We start from the raw sequence: 18,661 nt of genomic DNA, 5'->3' as shown, positions 1-18,661 counted from the left end.
TACCTACATACCGTATCTCTACGCATTTCCCAAGGCAATCTCCTCGACTACCCACGCGGCCCCAAAAAAGAAAACCCGCTTCCGATCCGAAAAATGTCCATGTTTCATCTCTCTGCAACTCATAACCTACCTGACAAGCAGTGGAACCACGTCCTGGACAGCAGCTCCAGTCCTGGCCGGTGCTGGTTTCCGTGGCCACGTTGCTGGTGCCGATGGTGACCGGCACTCCGGCTGGCAGAGGCAAGGATCCGCTCTCGAAATAGTCCCAGTCACAGTCCTCCAGGGATTGCGTGTGGCTGCCAGCTCGTGGCAGCCCGTTCAAGAACGAGGAACTCGAGCAACTGCTGTCAGCGTCGTCTTCCTCGCGGCCAGAGGACGAGTCCGAGCTGATGAAGACCAGTCGCCTGTAGTCGATCAGGGGCTGGTCCTGGGCCTGATTTCCGGTCGGGCTGTGCTGTCTACCGTCTCTACCGATCACGTGCAGCGTGTGGAAGCTCTGCAGCTCCTCGGCGCAGCAGGTCCTCGCGTGCGATCGGCCTCTTCGTCGGGAACCTTTCGAAAACACGATGGTTCGCGTTTGATTAGAAAGTGGCCTGGCTCGTGGCTCGATAAAATCGAGATCGCTGGAAAAATGCCCCGATAACGCGACTTATCGCAGTTATTAGCGACAATTATCGCTATTGATTTCGATGTTATCGTCATGCAACGCTATAGATCGACTGACCTCGATGATCGGAACGGAACTCAAGAAAAATTTGTCTTCGTGGCGAGTATCGACAAGAGTATTCTGATCGTTAGGTGCACGCAGCGTATGTGTACTCGCGTATGATTATTTTCTTGGAGGACGGGCTTTGAAACGGGATTGAATTCGACGTGATTTTTAAGTTTGTTTCTTTTAATTTATTCTCGAGAGATGGGTGAATCACGCGATGATTTGTGATTCGTCGCAGATGTTTATTGGGATCTATTGAAAGTAGATTTTCGACGAAAATTTTAAGCGTGTTTGTCGCATCCTTTGGTCGCTGTAGAGCTCGTGAATAAATTTGTCGTTTTTGGAGTTGATGATATATCGACAGATTAATTTAATTAGAACGTTATGAAGATGGTATGAATTTATAATTACAATTCTGTCGTGTTAATGGCAATTTTAATAGATTTATTTTCAAGAGCAGTGGAAGAATTAAAATTTCGTACGATGGCTTGATTTATTTCATAACATTGATCACGTACAAAATTAATCATATTATACTCGATTTATTTTAAAATTTAACGAAATTAATTGTATATATTTAATTTATCATAAAATCGAATGAAATTAATGCCATGATAAATTAATTGTACTATATTCAATTTAATCGAATTCATTTATTTTTAACATAATAACTGGTATAAATTAATTTTTTGGTATACAATTGGGAAGAATCGGTATCTCAGATATATCCTAATTCACAGTTTAGTCCAAGACCATGTTATTCCCGGATAACTTCCCATTACCATTTGCCGCTGTAACCGCCTTAACAACATGGTACAAAACAGGAGTTATCTGTATCTCATCATCGGTTCACAGTGCATTATTGTACCAAAAGGCTGGTGGAATTTATAACAGACAGTGAAGGATAAAACTAGTACAAATAACAGAAGTTTTTGACAGATTGCCATTTTTCATTTTCTCATAGTTGCAGTATGAACTGCTCGATGGAAATAATTAAACCGTTGAAACCGAGTCGAGCATTTGGTCGTCTTATCGCGTGGTGTATCGACAAATTACGATCCTAAGCAAATATTCCACGAAAGTAATGAACGTGTTTGCTCTTGGCCGCTAATGAACCGCGGGCGAATTTTGCTCGTTAACGATTAAACCTTCGAGGCACGACAGAGTGACTCAGAGGCCATTGCATATGTGGCGATTACGCGAAATAAAGAGGGATTAAAAGGGTGGCTTAATCGGCCTATAGGAAATCGTTCAACCTTCCTTCGTTATAAGCTCGAACAATATTTGCACTTTGTTTTTTCTTGTAATAAGTATAATCCACCAGTTCGCAAAAATTGCGCCGATTATTGTGCATACGGTATTTTATACTTTGCAGCAAGGATGAATGTCCTAGAGTATAATTCCAATTTTTCCTCTCGATATTTCCCTGTAATTTACTAATTACGATATGGGACTCGTGAAAGTTATCCTGGTGATTATAATAATCACGTTTTATGTCGACTATAGCAGATTATAAAAATTCCGCAACATGGAAGAATATGACTGAATTAAGAGGTTCTGCAAGGTGATCTGCTATCGAGTTTAATATGCTGAATTTATTAGCAAAATATAGACATTATTAAGATTCGTTTGATTAACTACATGACTTGAATAGTGGATTTGAGAATTTTTTACTTTGTCATTTTTCATTTTATTTTGTCGTACTCCACGAATATAACGTGTTTGACAAAGAATTATTTTGTACGTGGAAAAATAAATTCAAGAAATTTTGAAATGGGATTTAAAAGTCTGAAATGAATATCGTCTTTTGCAAGACAAAAATAATTCTTAATATTTTTATTCGTTATTAGCTAGAGCAATGTATATACTGTATTAAAAGTCCTACTAATATATTCCAGTAATTGTAGTAATTATTCTACTACGTATTAAAAAAAAAAAAATTTATCAAAGTATAATATCTGTTAAACACCCCATTAGTAGATTATTGTAATTAGTAACTATTCCACATTATACCTAAGATAATAAAATCTAAATAGTGCAATAAAATTGGACAAAAAAGCTTGAAAAGCTCATTAAGAACAAAAGGACTGGGCAATTAATCGGGAATAAAATAAGAACCCGAATAAAATATGCAATAAACATAAGCTCCCTTTTCTGTAATATTCAATACCATAAATCAACAAATAATCAAATCCCAGAAATACACCATATTTATTTCACTCAATCAAATTCCATAATTCTCCAAAAATGAATTAAATCTTCAACTCCCTAATCAACAACCACAATGATTCGTTCATTCGAACCCTAACTTAAGAAATAAACACTACCTCGTTACTAACGCAGTTCGAACACTTCCACTGCAAGTGAAGAAACGGTCATATGAGGGATGTAGTATCTCCATCCGAAAGCGCGATATTCCATAATCCTGCAAGCAAACCTTCAATTTCCCAGTCAACGACCACGATCCTCCATGACCGTCACGAACATCTCGTAACCCACGTAACGCTCGCATAGGCGTAACCTACGAGCACGTATCTATCTCCTATTTCTTCTACTCGACGACTTTTCGCGACAGATAAGAACAGTGGCACCAGGTGGTGGTTGACTCGAAACAACCGGAAGAGCAGAACCCCGGCGTAGCTGGCACACTCTGTGTCCGCTTTTTACGCGCTGATGAATTACCTGGTCAATGGCACGGGCCATCATTTGTCCACGTGCCTATGCTTTCCTACGAATGCCACGTTCGAATTCCAGGATGAATGGTCGCGTTGGAAGCAAGCAACGAGCGTGAACGAGGAGCAAAGAAAGACGAAGGGACGAGCTGTGCAAATGAATGAACGTGGGAGAGGATGAAAGACGGATCGCCTGATCTAAAACTGGAATAGTCGCCAGTGGAAAACGCGTTGGACTAGCTCTGCCTTTGATTGAGAAACTCGCGACCACGACACTTCTCATCGGTGGAAATGTAAATGACCGTTTAAGGCACTTGCGCGAATCGCGCGCTAAATTTAGCGTGGCACCTCGTTGCTCGATCGCAAACGCGATTGTGCTGGCCAACGATCGATCGTTTTGGAAGATCGGTGGACAGAGAATGGTAAGCAGGACGCGCGACTAGGAGTCTCGGTTGTGATTAATGCTTTCTTCGCCGGTAGCAATAACGCGCTGAAAATAGCCTACTTTTCCGGGACAAAGAACGGGCCGCGTGTTACCTCGCGCGAGATTATATGTTACAATTAATTCCCTCTATCTCCGCATTCCATCTTTTTCCGCTCCGAATTTCGCCAAGTTGGCGAGAATCCTGAAAACAACGACTATCCCAGGCGTTGCTTATTTGTCCAGCTTCGTTCACCCGGATCGTTCGAACTCTCGGCAAATTACCACGCTAGGCTGCGTCTCTATCTAGACCACCTGTGTTTCTCTGAGAACCTTCCGAAATTCCTAGACACCAACTCGGATCCTGGCAGAACGGCGACCGGCTAGACTCGAACAAAAGAAGCTTTAGAGAAACGCGACACTGTAAAAGTCTGCGGCAGTGTAGAGGGTATCGGATTCAGCTGCGCGTCAGGCCTACACACGGTGTCCCGAAAGCCTGTGGCCAGAAGAAACGTTACTTATCGACCAAGGTACACGTACGTGGTGGTCGCAGCAGCGGATGGAGCGGCGAGTGTCACTGTTTACAATTCAGCAGGCGTTAATTCCCTCGACGAGGAGGCTTCGTTCGTTTCCCTTTCGACGAACGTTGGCAGATCCCTTGTGGCACACCTGCGGCGCACCAAGTTCACGAACTTTTGTCACAGAACCGCTTGGAAAGTTCGCGAGGACCGCGGCCAGTGTACCGCGACGGGGACCGCTGCGGACACGAGGCCTTTCGTCATCGTCTCGAAGGCCCGCGAGGTAAACGACACACTGTCAAAGGGAGCACTGGCGATTCGCGTGGGCTACCGCCGCTAAACTGAGAGCGTCTGTGCCGTGAGGCACACCTGAATCCCACAGCATCGGTCACTACCTTACTACGGCACGGAACAGCCTCTATAGTGGCGTCGCTATAGTGTATATTATGACGTGTACACCGGGTGGCGCGAACGAACGAGTGGGTCGAACGGTCGCTCGAGCGTGGCGTCCGTGAAAACCGGCGATAACAATGCCCCACAGCTGTCACACGCGATTAATGGCTGCTGCTTTTATCTCGTCTACCTTGACGCCACCGAATCGCTGGTAAATAAACCGAGGAAAAGACGGAAAAAATGGCCGAGCTGGCTTTCCAACGTGTCGGAGCAAACGAACCTATGGGTGGCCTAGCCTTTTTTGGACGTTTCACCGTGCTCGTAACAGGCGTTTCAGCTTGCTGTATGGGAGAAGGAAAATGGTGTTTGTTGCGAAGCGATTCGACTATAATGCGTTCGATAACGTTTCTTACGTTGCTCGATTTCTTGTGCAATCCTCGCTGGGTGCTCGATTGCTTTTGGTATGGTCCTTTGGTCGTGTGCAGCGGATGAAATATGTATACAGCGATGAATATATGGTTTTATATCGGTGCGATAAAATCTCTTTTGGTAGCGTGTGGTATCTTTGGTGCTAAAACTAACGATCTACAGTGTGTACCTGAATATACGTATGTAAGCACGTAATAGGAAATAAGTAGGTATAAAGTGAGCAAACTGTTTGAAAATGTATAATAAGGGAATAAATAGCTGCTTGATAAATAATAAATAGCAACTGTGTTCTTATCTTGATGAAAATCGATATTAATCTTGCAGAAGCTGATGCAGATTTGCAATAATTACAGGATGCGAAGAAATAAGCGCCATGGGTGCATGATAAATAATAAATAGCAACTGTGTTCTTATCTCGGCAAAAATCGATATTAATTTTGCAGAAGCTGTTGCAGATTTGCAATAATTATAGGATGCGAGAAAATACGAGGCAGAAGCAAGTCTAATCGACTGATTTCATAGTCCAGCGTTAATTTTGCTTTCTCATGCGAGGTTCAAAATCTGGATCAATTTATCGAGGAGACAGTTTGAGTAAGCTTCCAGTCTTAAATTTCCTATAAAAATAAAATAACACGCGATGATAAATAATTTTAGATCAGACACTTCCAGCTTTTATTCCATACGCGAAAGTATCATTTATCAAGCTGTGTCATCTTCACGCCAATTAAATTATTTTTAATTAACCAAGTCGAAAAGATAACATCGAGATTTGAAGGATCACGATTAGAGTTCCTTCGGTGTATTCTAATCCTTCTTCATTGCATTACTTTTCGTCCTCTTTTTCCTCGTAAAAGGATCTTAGAAGAAGCCCAAATTTCTCAAAATGCAAAAATTCCTTCAAAATGTGAAAATACCGAAGAATCCATCTGAATCATAACTTCGCGGCATAAAAATTTGACGAAAACACTTGAAATGACGAATAACGATTACATAAGATTCTCAGAAACAAAGTAAATTCCTCGATCGTAGCTTTATAGCGCAAACATTTACCTAGTACGATAATTAATATCCTTTTAAGACGTGCAAAATAATATTCAACGATATTACCCTTTCTCCTCTATTTTCTCTACGAGGAAACATCGGAGGGTAAAGAAAATCAGTGAAAAGTCGAGCGGAATGGCGAGTTTCCTTGGAGTATAAAAAATTCGACGAACGCGATTACAACGCGTGTCGAGTGAAAAAAGAAGAACGTCGGCTGACGCGGAGAGCAAGCGGAAATCCTGGAAACGAGCACGACGAGTTCGCGACACCTTGTATAAGCGTCGCAGGTGAGCGGACTATAGAGCGAAACAGAGAACGTTGTTATACTATTATTTCTATGCTGTTTCCCTGGGCCCCGCTTCGCTTCGTCTCACCTGCTCGCTCGCCTGCTTCTCCCGCGCTCCAGCCGGCTCTCCCCGGCTCTCCCCGGCTCTCCCCAGCTCTCCTCGTCTCCGCGTACATACATTACAAAACGAAAATTTGCGTCTGCCTCGCGAAAGGAAACAATCGAGACATCGGTTTCCTCCTATTCCCTGTAACCGACACAAGCGTTGTACGACCGAGCTGCTAATTAATTAGAAGCGGATCACAAGTGGGCGTGCTGTTCTCACGTTTTCAGCAAACGCACCTCGACGAGTTTTCAACGAACGTTCAAAGCGTTACGCGATCTTACATCGCTATAATTTCCCTGATTATACGAGTTTCCTTTGCTGGAAGCGCGGCAAGAGATCCTGGGGCCAATGACGCTGCATTTTTTTCTGCAGGATTATCGAAAGAAGGGAACTGAAATGACTTGGAATTGATCGTGAAACCAGAGAATGAAGTACCCTGTGGTCAATTATAACGGTTTCTAGCTATGGGTAATGTTATTTTCGAAATTTACCCAGAGACTATCGCAGTGAGAGGATGATCAAAATTGGAGACAGTGTTTGGAAATATATTGGGATGGTAGAATAGTAGATATTCTTTGAATTAATTAAATAAGAAAATGGTAAAAATGGTGAGGAATAACACTATAAATGACCAATGATAATTTCTTCAAGTTAATATAATTATTTTTCAACCTTGTGTAATGTCATGTTATTTTAATCATTTTTTGAAGAAAATATTGAAATGGCAAAAATTGTAGAAAATATTTAAATATATACTAAAATGGAAATAGTATATACAGTGGAAGAATTTCTATGGTTAATGACGATATTTTTCACTTTCACGTGGAATCTAAAAAGTTTATAAACCAAGGGAATAGTAATATAATAAATTGAAATGAATATTTACAGATATATTAGATTCTGTGATCAGCAATAGTGTTCACCATTTTCACTGAATTAATTAAATAAGAAAATGGTAAAAATGGCGAAGAAAAGCACTATAAATGACTAATGATAATTTTTTCAAGATAATCTAATTATTTCACAACCTTGTGTAGTGTCGTGTTATTTTAATCATTTTTTGAAGAAAATATTGAAATGGCAAAAATTGTAGAAAATATTTAAATATATACTAAAATGGAAATAGTATATACAGTGGAAGAATTTCTATAGTTGACGATATTTTTCATTTTCATGTGGATTTTTAAAAATTTATAAACCAAGGGAATAGTAATATAATAAATTAGAATGAATATCTACAGATATATTATATTCTGTGATCAGCAATAGTGTTCTTCATTTTCACCTTATATATTCTTTGAATTAACATTTTGGACACTTCAAGAGAATCATTATAATGAGAAATTGATAAAACTTCCTTAAAAATATTTTATAATGAAAGTACAGTAGAAGATGCTGTGATTAACGATAATATTCTTCACTGTGACAAGATATTTTCTAAATTAATAAAATTACTCTCTAGTCTCGTGCAATATCATCTTAAAAGCTCTTTAAGAGAACTATCAAAGGTAGAAAATGATAATAATGATTAAAAATGTCCAGAAATATATTACAATGGACATACAATAAAAGGCTCTGCACTGTTAACCATAATATTCTTCAATTTCATATAATATTTTTCAAGTTAAAAGAGTATTCCCTAGCCTTATATACTTTTATTTTGACAACGTTTTACGAGAAGCTATTCAAACATTGCAATGAATACTTAGCAAATACAGTACGCTATAATCAAAGGAAGCATAACGAGCTAACCAGCACGTGAAATTTTGAACCAAGATGATCGACAAAAGAACACACGAGAGAAATCACGCTAAACAACATACACTAAATTACACTACCTAATACTACAAATTACCATATTCAATTACACCACTTCTCCAGTTCGTCTAACACCGAATAAATTTTGACAGCTTCTGAGTAAACCTATGAAAACAAGAACCTGAAACAAATGGTCTCAATCACGTCACACTCCAAACGCAACTTTATTCCACGCTTCCACGATTCTTTCCCCAAAAAACCGACGAAAAGAACACGATCTATAGAATCAGAAATAACTGGAAATAAATCCCAAGCGGAGAGAAAGAAAGGAAGAAAAGAAGCAGAGGCACGTTAATTCGTGATATAATTCTCCAGCTGCTCCACTTTTCCTCAAAGCAATTCCACAGAGTCCCCGAGTTCTAGATTCGCCTCCGCTTATCCGTTTCATCTCTTTTCTTTCACCGGAGAACATCTGTTCGAATCGGGACGAGATTCTGCACGCGCGATCCGCGTGGAATCCTTCATCCCGAGCTCGCGACAGTCAGGCTGCTTATCCACAGAAAGTAGAGGACAACCACGCACGCCGCGTAGAAGAGCAAGAAGTACACGAACACGAAGACCGTGATTAATAGTTGGCATATTCTTCTCACGTCCATGTTTGCAGGATGCTCGTCCCTCCAGATAGCGAGGATATCTCACGCCGCGAAACGCGCGATTTGCATTCAACTCGGCAAGCTGCTCGTGCTCATATCATGCGAATTCGCGGAGAACCAGGTACACGGGAACAACGAAGCATGGGTCTTCTGGTCTGACCTTCGAGCACGTCGAATTTTTCTGCAGCATGGAAGCACGCGCGATCAATGTCAATTTTTGGAAGTCTGCGAAATTTTTAACTTCCGACGTTTCGGTTCGGTTCCAAGTTCAATTGCTGACAGAGAGATTTTTGTTTCTTGCTTCGAGGTAAGTTGCAGTAAATGGTCACTTTGGGTCGACGGTTATCTGTTACGTATTTTTACGGTGTATTCGGAGATTTCGCGCGTTCACTGACACGAGACTGCAAGCAACGTTTTCCTTATCAGCGATTTCGTGTCCGAACTTTGATACGGAAATGGCACTACGCCCGCAACGCTGATAATACTGCTCTGGCGTTCGCGGGTTTCACGGGGACACCGACTGGTTTCATGGAGGCTAGTATGCCAATGGTTTCGATAATCGATGAACTTATCGAGGTGCAGAATTGGCTGGCGTTGTTGCCTGGCAAGACGGTAATGTGAGCTTTTAATTATGTGGGACAGGTGTGGGGAGGAGCTGCTTCGAAATGGGTTTCAATTGTTTCGTGAATGGAACGAAATACCAAGTTTCTGTGTATATAATAATCTCGCGTTTTCCTATAAATTTTATATATGGAGACGAGATAGTTAGAAATTTGAAGCTCAATTGTTTCATTAATGAAAACAAATATTTGAAATTTAGGATGAAATTTTAGAATAGAATTTTTGTTTAGATTCCAGAATTTAAAGCTTGATGGTTTCGTGCATGAAACAAATTTTATACAAAATTATTTTAGGGCATGTTTACTATACCTTTATCGATATGCAGTGAAAATATTTAAAAATTCGAAGGTCAACTGTTTCGTGAATGAAACACAATGTTTCAAATTTTTTTAAGATGCAATTATTATATTTTAAAAAGACAATAATAACAAATATGAAATCTAATTGTTTTGCAAATAAAATAAAATACTTTTAGTTCCTTCTTCTAACGTGGAATTTTTAAATTGTATGAGAATTTAAAATAACTATTTTAAAATTCCAATTTCTGTTTCGCTATTTTTTATTTTTATTTTTGTAGTTATTTGACTTCATTCGTATAAATTTTTAGTGACTTAAATTTGGAACATATCTACTAAAATTTACGACTTAAAGTTTACTTAAAAAAGCATTTAAAATTCGAAGATAAGATGTAGCTAGCTGTAGATGTAACATACAACTTACTAACACACAAAAATTGGAATAAATTTTCCAAACCAATTTATTATTATTCTTCACTGTCATTTCTCGATAACAGAAGCTTATCTTTCGCATTCCAGTTATCCAACCATTTTTAATCCCCATTGATAACCATTATTCCTAATCCAATATCAAAGACTAAGAATTGAATCATATTCTCCACACACATAACTCCAAGTAATTATTTAATCCTATGAACCACGTATCTCCTACGAATCTTCTCCCTGGATGTCCAACTAATCACTCTTCTTAAACATCTGTTATCCCAATCAAAAATGCATTCATTTTTCCTTCAACCAGACCTTTGGTTCAGAGAAAAGTCTCCATTCGCAGGCTCTCGAACGATCAAAGATAAACCCCGACCAGGTAATACGATTGTATAAAGCCATTACGCGAATTTACACGCGTTGTTCCTCGGGAATCGTAAAGCGCGGCTTCGAATTCACCTGGATAGCGTTTCTACTTTCGTTAAAACTGCTATCCAGCGATCTAAGCGTTACAGGGATATCTTTTACACGATCGTGATTCATTAAAGGCGCGTTAGAATATCACGGACTCGGCCAGGGATTCGCGAATATAATTCGTTCCACTTCGATTTGCATATTAATGCCGCTGCCCGAAGAACAATGTCGAAACAAAAGGATCAACGTTTCATTTACATTGGAGCTGTGGACACGCGATTGCAACGTCTTTGCACGCGAGTGCACGAAACAGCTGAATGCGGGGAGGCGGGCTCGAAAGCGAAATGTTACTCGCTGCTACGATAATTAGTAAGTCTACGACTATTAGTTATGGCTGTGCCTTTTAAGCAACTGGAATATAAACGCGAATGGGCCCGTGTCTAGTTACCAATCGCGTTTCTCTCCTTCGTCGCGCGGGTTTCTGCTCGTCCAATTTACATATGCATATCGCCCGTGTGATAGATCGCTGCTTATGATTCATGAAACGGATGAAAATTCGCGGGATTGCACGCCGTGTCCGATTTTGATTTATGCGCGCGATTGTTCCATAGACACCGCTGCCAATCGTGACAAAATGGCGCGGCTGAGATCCAACTGGAGTATCGATCTTGATCACCGTCGCGCTGGATTTTTCGCGGAGAAGATTCCATAGTTACTTTCGTTTCTGTTTTCCTTAACGAATCGAGCTTATCTCGCGATCTCTAGAGAATTTAACTCGCAGGATACATCCCAGTAAGAAGAATTTTACATGCAAAAGGCGGATGAAATAGAGGTCAGTAGAAGCTTGGTCTATGGGCTTGATTTCAAACGAATTTGGGATTTTTATTCCGTCGAATAACATAGTTAACTCGAAAAAGCTTATTTTGCATAGCATTGATTATTCATGTTTATGGAAATATTTTGTATTATATTAATTAACTTGCAGTGCGATTTAATTATAAAGTGGAGAAGCGAGAATGGAATTATAAAAGATTCTAGAATTCGTATGAATTTTATTCGTGTTAAAACTATTTGTGTGTTGACTAGTGAGTTAAAAGGAATGTATTTTTACCTGTTTTTGTATGAAAAACTCATGCCGAGCTAACTTAGGTCCTTTACTTTTGTGATAATTATATTAGAAAATGTGTAGATCTGTTACCAATATTTTACAATAAAGAAATAATTTATCAGACATTGTTTAATAAACTTTGATTTAGTAAGGTATCAATAAAGCATTAAAAATAAACATAAGTATTTAAATTTTATATAGTAAATATTGAAATGATATAAACTCGTGAAAATTCGCTAAGAATTTATGAAAGAGTAGGAAACTATGAAATTAATTTTGCTGTTATGTACACCTACTTGAAATGTTGCAATACAAGTATTTCATCACAAGACACTAATAAGTGACACACATACCGAAGAATAATATGTCACAGATGCTTGTATCTTTATTTTACCGCGTTAATCATTATTAATCCTTCATATTTAACCAACTAATCAAGAAAATCATCAAACGTATATAATAATAATCTGAATGATCAGATTATAAACGTCCCTGAAGTTCGATAAAAGATAACAAGAAATAAAGAAAAATATACCGTATACCCATTTGAAAAAATCTATGATCTATCTATTTGCAATTTTACGCGCGGAAATAGATCATAGATCATGCTAGAAACAACTGAAAAATCATGTTTACATACCTTGGGCATCAAATTGCCGTCTTCTTCGAAGCATGCTTCTTCCTTGAGAAGAAACAGGACCTGTTCTTCCATGATTATCATCGTGCGGCTCATCTTCACCTGCACTTGTTGCGCTATCACGTTGCACTACCTCATCACTTCCGATCGCCGATGGAACCGCACCACTTCCGTTTCCACCGAAAAACTTCACCTTCCTGGCAAGCTCTACATACCCATGAAGACCAGTCTCGCTTAACCTGAAGAAAAGAAAAGAATAAAAAATGAATTTACAATAAAAAATATTCCAAACAAATCTGCTAAATAATCACTACGAGAAGAATTGACAATCGTTTAATATTAACACCGATAAATATTTCATGATAGAATTTCTATACATCAACAATTCTTAACAGGCATAGAAAGTTATCCGATTATACAAGGAACGATTCTATTAATTAGAACACAATATCAAATTTGTTGAAAGCGAAGATACAAAAGGTGATAAAACTCCTGTCTTCTTTTCAAACGAAGAATCACCTGTTTTACACATATATTAGCGCACTTTTCGATTTGCATTGCATTTTTCCATCAAGTGAAATCGCGATCATAAACATTCTTACTTTCCACTATGTAACATTATTCTCATCCGATGATAAATATAATATAGAAATAATGTAACTTTAAAATGTACGAGGTATATACTAGCTATACTAAATAATCAATCTCTACAAATATTCCGTTTATTTCATTACCTACAAGCTAAGCAGAAGTTACGTGATACTAAAACATACAATTCTTTTAATTAACCATTAACTTCTTTTGTACAAAAGAAACAAAAATTTTATACAAAAGACATTCATCGACACAGGCAATAATTCTAACGTAAAATCTGAAAGTTGGAATATAAAACGTCTCATTGCGATCACTGGGATTCATGTCACAGATCCGATCTTTAGCACACTGACAGGAGGCGAAACTTCCGCTATCAGTTTCTAATGATCGATTGTTCCGGCAGTAGTTGATTATTCGAGGCGCGTGGCAGGTTTGAACGATGGGTAAGCTAAGTTTCGCGATTTAAGCGTCGCGTGATTCAAATTACACGCACCTTACGCTCTCGCTACCGCTACTCTCGTATCTAGTGCTGCTATTGGATTCCCTCCTGGTCCTCGTGATCGCATCCCGTATTCTTTGGGATGCTGAGCACGAATCGCCCGTTTTCCGCGGAAGCGCTGGGGTTGGTTCGCTCTCGCTCTCCCTTGGGCTGTATCTCGACGATCTCGTGCTCAGCGGACTCGCCTCGGGAGACAAATGCTGTAAGAAATTCAGTGCTCGTGTTATTAGGCTGTAGATTATTCAGTAGCTGAGAAAAAGTAGGTGAAAAAGTAATGCGAACGTGTACATTGAAATATTCGACAGTTAAGTAGCCGGATGTGTTATAATTAAATAATTTGTCCAGTTTAATACCTGACGTATTTTTCGAGTCCATTACGTACTCTGATATATTCCACATTTTTTTATATTTTACCAATTATCCAATACCTTAAGGAATTTTCAATATCTTTTAAATAGAATTATACTTGCGAATTAAATGTTAAAAAATTGTACGTTTTTCATAGAATTTAAAAATTAATTTTCATTCCTCATGAGAAAATAACTATTTACGTAGCTATATTATTTGAAAATATCAATATTCACAATCTTTGATTTTAACAATTCGGTTAATTTATTTCAATTTCCTCGTTTCCAAGGTTTAGCAAGACTAGTTCATTTGAAGAGGACGATAACCAATTTTGACTGACCATAACCGAGTCACTAGACCCTACAGTTAATATGATGCGCTCAGGTATAAACAGACCATGAAAATTCCATGTTTTTCTTAGTAAACAGAATCACCACTTAGAAACTTGGAAAGGAAGGAATTCGAACTGTAAAGTTGTCGCCTAATCACGTGTCTTAACGGTATGGATCTATACACGAAATTTTCTAATTGACACAAATGAACAATAGCTTTCCTTGTCCTTACAGATCCATTGTTCTTGACTTAAACTTTTCTCCAGAAGTCATAAAAATTTCATCCGAGATATCGAGCAATTTTGTTTGGACTCGGGAAACGACAAGCGATTATGAAAGTTGCAAAAGTGAAAACCTTATATCAGTATCGGGGAAAATTCTTTCGAATTAAGTACCGTTAAATACTATCAATTCTCGTAAGTCCTCGTGCATAAGTTGTATATCATTTACAAAAACAACTTTCTACCTGCTTCTGCAATGATTATAGTTCAGCCTATGTATTTGAGAAAATGCAAATCATACGTGTATCCTTTAAAAATTGGATCAATCTGTAATACTAGACATTAATTCTATTCTTCGTTTTATAAAATCCTCCCTGCTTTCGTTTTCACGAAAATCATTACGATTATATCGATATCCCGCGTTTTAAATATAGACGACGTTATAATATAGACTTAATAAGCTTAACTGTTACACAAGAATTGGAGAACTTACACTGGAGCAGCGTTTATTAGGAGTATCATCCGTGTCATCAGGATTGGAGAACTCCTCCTTCGAAAATTTTCGCCGTACCTAAACGAAACGCAATGGCGATAATAAAAGCAAACTCTTAAAATCTATACTCGCAACACTCCTACGATTCTCTACTTATACGTCCAGCGACGTCTCTCATAGAAACTTATTTATTCAACGTTCAGACTATAGGCTAAAGCAAACGTGAAACTAATAAATCCCTGATAGCACGGTCACATCCTACTAACCACTTGAAAATCATCGAGCTTCCTCCCATGACCAATATCCTTCCTCTCGTAAGCTCCAAACGCAGTGACATCTGTCTCAGAGTTCTCTATCAAGCACTCAGCTGTCTCCTTCATAGAGTCCACGTTCTTGTCGTTCTCCAAGGCTTCTGCCTCCTCGACCATCGAGTCTTCCTCTTTGTTCGCCTCCGTGGCGCGTTTCTCCTCTCTCGCCTCCTTTTCACCTTTCCTCACGCCCTCTTGCTCTTCCAGCAGCTTCTCGTCGCTGACGACCACGTCGAGCATCGTCTGTTCGTTGGCCGCCGCCTCGGCTTTCACTCTCTCATGCTGGTTCACTCGCGGCCCTTCCTCGTCGTTCCTCGACGACTTGCCATCGAGGCTCTCCTTGCTGCCCTCTCTGCCCGGTGCCCTCGTCCTGCCTTGTTCGTGCACCGTCGACTTCGATTTCGACGTGGTCGAGACGCCCACGCGTTCCTCCGTCCTCTCCTGCTTCTCCTCTTTCCCGACTTGCTTTCCTTTTGCAGCAAAGGCCGCGCTATTCGCATTTGAATTCGCGCTCTCCCTACCCACGTCCTCGCGGCTGTTGTCCCGTCGGAATAGCCGAATGCCGTACTTAGAGTCCTCCTTGCCAGCCGACTGACTCGCCGATCCTCTCGTCTCTTCCTTCCAGTCCTTTCGACTCCACTTCGACAGGCAACGGATGTCGTCCTTGCTGTCCTGGCGTTTCAATCGCTCCTCCTTGTTCCTCGGGGAGAGCAACTTCGGGATCAAGCTGGGCAGGCTTATGTCCTCGCGACTTCGTCGCAGATCATCCGTGCTTCCTCGGTATCTGCGAAAGATTAAATGATTTTCAGTGAAATTGTAACGAAACAGACGTCTTATTCTTAATTATACTATTCGTTGCTATGATATTTGCTGCGAGAAAAATTTTAATTGTCAATTTCTAATTTCGAGAATAAATTTAGTGCAAAGTTGTGATTACGCGTTTAAATATGATATATAGTATTATAATGATTATTATTATCCTTTTATTAATGAGATACGTATACTGTCCTTGGCTTTCAGATTTTCTGTACTTCGATTAGGTAGCATAAAGGAAAATATTTTAATCTTATACCGTGATTTTAAGAGCAGGTAATATATGTAATATTTAAACAAATAATCAAATAGCTAGTAAAGGGAAATATCGAATTTAAAAAATTTACAAAATATCATTTGTCGTATTTTTGCACCAAGATCACTGATACTCTTTGACACATCATATTCTACGCTTCCCTGATTGGTCTTATCTATTGTTTATAAACAGGCAAATATTCTAAGTAAAATATTACTTAAAAATTACACGGTATCGCTATAAATTCAAGACGATGGAATGCAAAGTAAGCAAGTGTCGATATCGCGCACGAGTGCATATTTTCACGTTCCTGCCAAACGTTAACAACCTTAACTTTGCAATTTTATTTTACTCGAAACGTTTTCTCGGTCGATTTACACTGGTATTATTAAACCGAACGCAAGACCCTGGCCTGCGCGAAGCAAACTCCGTTAAGATGTCGAAAAATACCTTTGAGGGATGAGAGAACGTTTCGGCGATTCTTGCGGGCTTCTAATGTCCTCGAATTCCTTGGAGCTCCTCTTAAATATCGGGATATTCGATTTTCGTTCCCCATGCTTAACCGGGCTCGACTTTATCTCCGGCGAAATGAGCTTCGACAATATTCTCGGTGGCTTTATCAGAGAGATTCTCGGCGTACTCTGCTCCTGGCTACCGACCGTTTCGTCCTGCTCTTCGATTTTCGTTTTATTGCCGATGGCCGGAAAGGACCGCTCGTTCTTCTTTGCTTTCACAGCGTCCGAGGATGGCACTTCCTCTTCCTGTTTATTCGGTTGTTTTTCCGGTCGTTTCGCGTTCGTTCGTTCGTTCGCGTCCACACGCGGCGGGAATTTTTCCAGCGGGATCGATTCGTTCCTCGCTATGGCATCTTTGCATGGATCGTCTTTCGCGGAACCATTACACTCATCGGGCTGTCCGCTCGCCTCTCTCGCAACTGGTTCCTTTCGATCGCAATTCGACGTTTCTCTGTCCACTGTCTTCACGATTTCGTTCTTGTTAACGATTTCCCGGTACTCTTGATGACGAGACGGCAGGCTCCGATATATGCGCAGCTCGGGCGATTTCCTCGCCGCGGACCAACGTGTGGGTGGACCTGTATATAAAGCGCAATCGATCATTTATTGCATTCTTTTCGCGCAAAAGTAGAATTTTTCAAAGTGGAATTCAGTCAAGTAGAGAAAAAATGTTAATCTTTTCCGTTTCCTTATTAGTCGCTAGTCATATTATTAAGATAACGTGTAGGTTGCAATAAATTTAATAATATTTTCCATTTTTATTTTCGGAATTTATTTTAGAGAGGTGCAAGACTGTAATTTATGCAGTTTTGTAGGTTAATCTCCTTTTTATTGTAATATAAAAATTTGTCATATGCGAATAGAAAGTACGTGATTATAACGAAACAATATGGTAAAAATATAAACAGGGTATGTAAAGTGAACGATTTTCTAATTTTTATTTTACAAGTTTAATTTTTTAGATTTTTTCTCCGACTATGAAGAATTATTAACATTTATTGCATAATTTACTGGGTTATATACTGGACCAATAAAGATAGATAAACTTAATTTTTAGCAAAAACCAACTGTTTTTTTGGTTTCGAGTTTAAGTTGCAATACGTTTAGTCGTATTCTGATTATTTATGACCACACAGAAGTTCTCATATAAGATATAAATATTCCATAATTACTATTTCATAATTCTCTATTTCATACTCGTATTACTGGAGGAGACTCGTTCTGAGCATTTAATACGAATATAAGGAAATCCTGTTAACGATATTGGAGGTAATTAAATTAAACATTAAAGATAATGACATAAAAAATTTAATATAAATATTAGCATAAGTTCTGTTACGATAAACAGTCTAATTTGATTCTACGGTTATAAATATAACGTATAATGAGCAAAACGTTAAACAAACCGTTAATAGTCCAAGCTCGTCTGATGCTGTGTTTCAACAACTCCACAGGCGACGCCGCTTTCCCATTTATAGATCCTTTACATACCGAATTGTCATAGGTCCACTTCTCGGTAACAACGTGCAATTCCCTAAAGTAACAGAAGCACAAAATTACAACGATACTCGTAAATTCAATGCGAAAAATCAATTAACACTCTCCGATAAAGAATCTATCAAACAGAAGAAAAAAAAAGGAAGTTAACGAACGCTTTTTTAAAAAATCGCGTAACCAATAACCGTAAACATTCCCGAAACAACGACCGCAGCCATCAATCTCGCTAATCACTCAATCAATCACAGAAATTACGCGAGGTCGAGCACCAATTTTCCATTTCACTTGCGCTTA

General features: G+C 39.2%; 1 protein-coding gene across 4 annotated transcripts in view; it reads right to left on the bottom strand.

Annotated features, from left to right (window-relative positions):
• The window catches only part of LOC108550033 (uncharacterized), an 84,898-nt gene that overhangs the window by 53,838 nt on the left and 12,399 nt on the right, over positions 1–18,661 (bottom strand). For 3 of the 4 annotated variants that reach the window (XM_017903627.1, XM_017903630.1, XM_017903628.1), the window contains exons 3-9: positions 18,277–18,404; positions 16,806–17,448; positions 15,245–16,070; positions 14,979–15,056; positions 13,579–13,784; positions 12,495–12,730; positions 131–552 (exon numbers count right to left, since the gene is read on the bottom strand). In XM_017903627.1, the coding sequence (XP_017759116.1) occupies positions 131–552; positions 12,495–12,730; positions 13,579–13,784; positions 14,979–15,056; positions 15,245–16,070; positions 16,806–17,448; positions 18,277–18,404 (2,539 nt within the window). The remainder of the gene's footprint in view (positions 1–130; positions 553–12,494; positions 12,731–13,578; positions 13,785–14,978; positions 15,057–15,244; positions 16,071–16,805; positions 17,449–18,276; positions 18,405–18,661) is intronic. The other variant, XM_017903629.1, reaches the window with a different exon arrangement.

Source organism: Eufriesea mexicana, unplaced genomic scaffold, assembly GCF_001483705.2.
Source record: "Eufriesea mexicana isolate 0111107269 unplaced genomic scaffold, ASM148370v2 scaffold2481, whole genome shotgun sequence".
NCBI classification, from domain to species: Eukaryota; Metazoa; Arthropoda; class Insecta; order Hymenoptera; family Apidae; genus Eufriesea; species Eufriesea mexicana.
Note: the sequence above shows the minus strand (reverse complement) of the source record. Positions and strands in the feature narration are given on the sequence as shown.